Source organism: Atta cephalotes (genome assembly GCF_000143395.1).
Source record: "Atta cephalotes unplaced genomic scaffold scaffold00005, whole genome shotgun sequence".
Classification (NCBI taxonomy): Eukaryota; Metazoa; Arthropoda; class Insecta; order Hymenoptera; family Formicidae; genus Atta; species Atta cephalotes.
In genome coordinates, this window is record NW_012130069.1 from 5,050,492 (window position 1) to 5,057,640 (window position 7,149).

General features: G+C 32.7%; 1 protein-coding gene across 1 annotated transcript in view; it reads right to left on the reverse strand.

Moving 5' to 3' along the window:
• Positions 1–5,188: 5,188 nt before the first annotated feature.
• Positions 5,189–7,149, reverse strand: part of LOC105626603 (metabotropic glutamate receptor 8-like) — a 91,261-nt gene continuing 89,300 nt past the window's right edge. The window contains exons 13-14 of the mRNA XM_012207897.1: positions 6,060–6,133; positions 5,189–5,398 (exon numbers count right to left, since the gene is read on the reverse strand). Of these exons, the coding sequence (XP_012063287.1) occupies positions 5,189–5,398; positions 6,060–6,133 (284 nt within the window). The remainder of the gene's footprint in view (positions 5,399–6,059; positions 6,134–7,149) is intronic.

The window sequence follows — 7,149 nt, forward strand, 5'->3', positions numbered from 1 at the left end:
TATATGTATTACGCGCCAAGTAATTCTACAGAAATCGAATTATAGAAAGACATTCGTATGTTTTGATATTCTTTGAAAACGATAATAATAGTCCTAACAAGTCGATAGATTTTGCCATCGTTTATGCTCTACGCTTATGGATGGCTTTAATAACAACACTAATGTAGTCGCCGAATAACGCTTCGTCGAATCTTTCTTATCTAGCAATTCTTATCGTGCTGCAAGTAAAATTGTTTTGATTTTGGCTTCTTTGTACAAGAATATGCGCGTTACTTGAGGTCGGTGTGATCTGTCTCTCTTTATCTCTTTTCTCTTCTCGTTAAAGCAGTTTATTATTAGGCGTATTCTCGATGTAACAACTATGAGACGTGTTAAAAATTGATTCATCGTTGTCTCAATTTTAGTGCTTTCACTACATCTTGAATTACGTTCGAGTTAGCATTAATATTCCGTTTTTGCGAGAATTTATATATTTCCCCCACATATATATGCCCACATGTTACTTAAAATTAAGTTATGCGAACGTTCCTACGTTGAAATTGGAAGAGGATAAAGTGTGAATTGAATTTGTACTTGACGTTTTTAATTTTATTATAGCCTTTTTTATAAAAAAGAATCTTGCTCATTTTTATGTGGTCTTTTATGACTTCTTGCATTTGAAGTCTTTTACATATAGATACTAATAAAACTTACAATTAAATAAAAATAAAAGATTATTGTTAAAGAATCAAAATGTTCCATAAAAACAATTTTCTATTGATGTTCAGAGATATTTTGCTGTTCGAAACATTGGACATATTTTGACACGAAATATAAAATATCTCGTAGATTATTAATTTTTTGATATTTTAATACTTTTATATTAAGAATATATTTAAAGGAATATCATGTAAAAAATGATTTAATTCGATTTAAAAAATGATTATAATTTTTATATTATTTTGAAAAATCGAATTGCTGATTCTGGGGGGCTTTTTTTTAAATAATAGATATAAAATATTCAGTTTATCATTCTTCAATCGATTAGTGTACAATTCATTGCTATATGCGAGAAATTCAAAATAGGCAAGATTCTTTCAATGTACATATATAATAAGACCAATTTTCACTTTAAAGCCAAATTGAAAATAAAAATGATAGATTTTTAAAAAAGACTGGATCACCGCGACCAAATTCTTGTTTCGAATATTTGCAACTGGCACTTCTACGTAATCGCTGTTACTATTATATATAATTAGTATGCATCTTGCTTCTACTACGACTGAGATTAACGCTATTGCTAACATTCGTATCCGTAATTCGTTTTCAAGCGATAGGATGCGATAATTATTTGGATAATTTTTATCGAATTTTAATAACATATTTTGTCCTAACACATTCATATCCATTCATAATTAATTAACGTATGTACACAATATTCCAACACTGGATGAGTTTTAAAAACTTTCTTTGCACGATTTCGAGTAATATATAATTAGTTTGAGTAATTTATCATTACTGCAGTATTTTGATACCCGAACGGTTATATTGCAAATAATAAATAAAAATTTTGCTATTTATCTCATACAAATTAATTATGAGAAATATCAAATATTTTATTCATACATCCTCTTGTAGACGATAATATATAAAATGATATAAATATATCTCATCTATTGTTTTCACATCGAAATACGTGATACTTTTCGAATTTCGGTCAATCTGAAACTCATATAAACTCCATCGTTATTGACACATCCGTATAGAAAAAAGGTCTTTGTTCACGAGAAATGAATGGACCTCAAAAACTCACCCGTGTGATGCTGGAAACTTGCTGAATACCGCGAATACGAAAGCGTGGCATTCGTGCGTCGAGGACAAAGCACGAAGATTTTCGATACGAATAACTATACAAAATCGTAGTCTACAAAAGGACCTTTTTTTGGATGACTAAATTGTGGTCGTCGAGTATGCGTTTTTGAATACGATCGTAAAATACCCTTTGCACTCAAAATTAATTTAATAATTTCCTATCATCAAAGAATTTATCTGTTTAGTTTCCTAGCTAAAAGAAGATACGACAGAAATATTGTAGAAATTATCCAGTGGATGGAAGCTTTTCTGATTTTGATTTAGAAATTTATAAATTAAATTAAATTAAATTAAATTAAAATATTTCACAGCTTAAATTCTTATTATTTATGATAAGAAAATATCAGTCAGTTCAGTTACGTAGGATATTTCTTACTGTTTAATATTTCAAAATATAAATATTAAAAAAAATTGATTTTTTAAATAATTTTATAACGAAAAATTTATATGATTATATAGTCTCAAAGGTCTCACTTCAAATATACATAATATTAAAAATTCTATAAAATTATAATTTTTTAAAGTCTTTAGTAAGAGTATATATACTGCAATAAAATAATATCTCTAAACATTACTGAAAAATTTAATTCCGTAATTAGCATATTTAAGACACAATAATGTGAAATAGTATCTAAACTTCGATTTTACGCCATCGATTTTTAATAAAACGGCGATTATATGTAAAAAATGAAAATAATACCTTACCTATTTACTGGTCCGAGTTTTAAAAAGAAATTTCTTTTCACAAACACACACACACACACACACACACACACACACACACACACACACACGCACGCACGCGCGCGCGCGCGCGCAGAGCAGAAAAAATAATAATTTTTAGAATTTTGAACACTTATCTTTTGAGACTATATGTTCATATATGTTTATGTATGAAAGCTTCTCTAAAATAATATCAAAAATTCCTAAAGTACTAGACAGAAGTACATTCAGAATTCTCTCTCGAGAGGGAATTCTGTTATCACATAAACAGTAACTTTTTAATTTTTTTATGTTAATTGCTTTTTGGATATTTTAAAGCCTCCTTCTCATTCAATGATTTTAAATAGGAAAAATACTAGGTTTTATAAGTCAAATTTTATTTTTTTTTCCTGAAAAAAGTATAGATAAAATATTGCAGTTATTAAAAATAAACATGTAACTATCATGTGTACTGAAGTACACATTAATATTTCAATGCATATTCTGTTCTTCAGTTCAAAAACTTTGGAAAAATTGTCCTTATATATCGGATTCCAGTAAGCAAATTGATAGCAAATTGTCGCCAAGTTCACATCAAACTTCTCAGAATTGGTGACAAATTCGGTGCCATCTGTCAGCAATAAGCTCATGTTTTGCTAGCAAAGCCTATGTATGTATATAACCAGACAGCAAACTGGTATCTGGCAGCAAATAAAAACCGAACATAGTTTTGGTCGATTTTAGTTTTGGTTGATTCTTGTTCTCAATTCGTTCAGGTTGTCAGTGAGTTTTGCACAATTTTTTCGACAATTTGTTATCATGTTATATCAGTAAATGTTGTATATTTACTATCAATTTGCTAACATCATTAAATGTATAACAGAATTTGCATTGACGCTTTTTTGTCAATAAAATTTGTAACAAACATTTAACAAAATTGATTTTTTATAGTCTTGGCTGACTGGAGATATTCTGTCAAAGCTCAACTAACGAAAATTCCAAAAATTATTTAGATAGTTATAACAACAAGAGAAAAAAATATTTTATGTGACAAAAAATTACTTAGAGTAAAAAATATATTAGTGTATAATTAAAAATGAATAAATGAATAAAAAATTTCGAAGGGGTTCGAATCCTCAAACCCCTTCTCATCTAGATGTCATCATACTTATTATACTGAATAGCACTTAACAACATAAGCAGAGAAGGACAGGAGAAGATGCATTCCTTCTCTCCAAATTTTGGCAAAGAGAAACAATTAAATTCTAAAAATTTATTTTTATAAAAAATAAAATGCTTATTGCCCAATTTGTAACTCAAACATTGTTCGTAAGTTCACTGAAGCTTGAAAGCTGACTTTAATATAAATATTTTAATAAATTTGGTTTGAAAATATACATTTTGCCCTTTTCTCTTCTGACTGAAATCCTAAGTACGTCCCATGTCCTCCGTATAATTCTGTATATGTAACTACGTGAGTGCAAAGAGTTGAACAAGTGTTGTCAAATCATTTACATCTCATGGGAATATACAAAACTTCTGGCGCTTATAAACGCTGCGGCAAGATTGATAAGGTCCTTCATATTCGGAACCTCCATCGGAAACCTCCATGAAGGATGCTGAAGGAAGAATTCATCGCGATTGGAGATGACCAAGTTTAAATACTACGACGAAAACTCAGAAAAAGTCGGCGAGTCGCTGTAGCTTAGAATCTGCTCCTCGTTCGGGCATGATTCTTCTTTCTTCACGCGCGCTTCTACTCTCTCGGAGATGCTGCTAATCACGACTTCGTTGCGATCTCTCGGCTCGAGAAGGAAACAAAAGAGTATATGGATTAGAAATCGCGATGTTCGTCGTCTCGTAATGTAATGTATGTATGATATAAACTTATAATGAACCTATATAATGAAGCATAATGACAAAATGATAAAAAGGTACAATAAACAATATAGCGAAAGAGTTAGTAATGACAAAGTTCCCCAGAAAACAAATTTTCGAAAGCAACCGAAAAGAAAATGTTCTGCGAAGCAACTAAATAAATACTGTCAAGTATCTACTTTAAAGCAATTAAATACATGATCATAAATTTCAGCCAATTTAAATTCCTTGAGGATAGAAAACGAGGATAAAAATGATATCATGATGATAGCTTCTCATAAAAAAAAAAAGGATTTCTCGCGGACCAAGCTTTCGTAATTAAGCTAAGCTGAGAGTAAGCTGAGCTCGATTAGACCTGTAAGGATATTAGGTATGCATGCTCTTTCAAAAAGCCGTTCATCGATATCCCTGTGGAAATAATCCGCTATTAAAAGTGAGGAAAATCCATCACCTGATCAGAATCGTGACGCGGCTCAGCCTGACTCCTCTCGCGTGCTTGGCACATCGCCAGGCTCATCGGCGGGCTGGCTGTGAGTTCCGGCAGTTCCTGAACGGTCGACAGCTTGCGCTCCTCTTCATCGTCGTCGTCGTCTCCGCCGCCGCTGCCGCCGCCGCCGCCGCCGCTGCCGCTGCCACCATCGCAGCTGCAACTGCCACCGGCACCGCTGCCATCACCGTTGTCGTTGCCGTTGACATACACCTCCGCCTCGGTCCTCGCTCGATGCTCTGGACAGGGAGGGAGGTGTATGAGAGCGACCTAGCTAACGGAAGTCTCTTCGACCGACGGACTCGCCAGCGCCTGGGTCTCACCATTCGCGTGCTTCCGCTCGTCCGGACGTCCCGCGCCTCCGCGGGACATCGGGGGGCTGCTACGAGAGCCCGAGGTCACGCTCTGCATCGTTTGGCTGCGACCGCCGGCGAAGCGCATGCTGTACGCCGCGCGATTACCGCTCTGCATGCCGCTCGTCTGTGAAGGCCCGAATGAATTTTAGACATCATCGGATAGGGATTTGGAGAACAAGGGAAAAGGATTTTAACCTAATATTAAATTCCCTCGGGCTGTGTTTCTACAATGCGCACCAATGCACATCAAGAACAATCACGCGCGGATTTATTAAGCGCACAATAAGCATATCGATTAATGGATTGGAAATTCATTGCTCAATAAATTCCACAAACAGTGCGGTAACTTACGCTAAACATCAAATTGATCAAATCGTTAGTGTTAGCATACGCCTTTACATCAATTTCAATCCGACATTTATGCGCCTTCGTGCGCACCGATGCATCCAGTTCAATTTGGTATAACATTCACAATCAATTCTACAACGTTTGAATACAGTGTCCACGTTCATCGGTCTGTGTCTAATTCGTGCATGCTTTCTCTCCTAGAGATATAGATTTATAGAGATTCGATATGCTTTCGCAACTGTACTTCAATAGAGCGTATTGATATTATTACAAAGAAGCTCAGATTTCCACACGTTTAATCTCAAAAAAAGTGTTTAATAATTTAAATAAATAAGAAGATTTTACGATGCGATTTTCTAAACGAATTATGCGGTCAAATTATTACAAGACAAACTAGGTTTTTCATCGTACTTTAATTTTTAATCAATTGTATCAACGAATTCTATGATATAAACGCACACGATAATCATTATATATACTAGTGTATAATTAATTTCAATAGCTTTCTTTCCTTGTTTTATCGAAATGCTTCGTTGTGTGCTGATTCTCATGATGGAATATGGGAATCAACATAAATAACTTTAATGACCGTAACGTTAACAAAAGACAGTATTTGGAAGGGAAATATGTTCATCCCAGAAAATTGAATCAGTAATTTGCATTATATTGTGCTCTCTAATCAATAAACCGTTTATCATAGTGAACCTCAATGTATGTGTAATTAACTGTAGCATTAAATTAAAGTTTGTTTCGACATACTTGTTGTGCAGAGAAAAGATTAATAGGCAGGAATTTGCGAGAGGAAGAGAAAGCGATAATTTGAACGATTATAGATATATAGTAAAAGCTAAATTGAGTTTTCAAACAGGAAAGTTACTCTTTAAAATCCTTATCAAATTTGTTTTTTTATTCCTCTCTGCACTAGATTATACTAGAATCTTTCTCTTTTTTGTTTTCGCCAAATATCAAATATATATATCTATCTCACTTTCAATTCCAAAAATATACACTAGTTCAACCAGATCTTTAGAAAACAGATCTTTAATAATGTAACATAAAAGTCATTTGAAAATCCGTAAAAAAGATGGTTGTTATTAATGAAATTAGTAGTTTAAATTATATCTAAAATACATTACTTTAAATACGAAGCGACTCTGATTTGAATGTTAAGATATTGAACTATTATATATATTTATATAAATGAATTAATTTCAGAAATGATAATTGTGTGTCGATATAATTGTCGGACTTTCAACGCAATCAATCAATGAAATATTAATAATCCCTCCATTAATAATTTCCCAAATTAATCTTAAAAAACTGTAATAACTTATTGCGAAAAATATTGTCTCGGCCGGGAGTCGAATTTAACAATTAATCTATAAAACGGAATAGACAGAAAATTTAAGAAGTCCTAGGAATTAGATAATTTAAACAATAATTTAAACAAGATTGGAAACAAGAATGTTTATGTTAAATTACATTACTTTAAATACGAAGTGCCATTACGGTCTGAATGTTGAACTA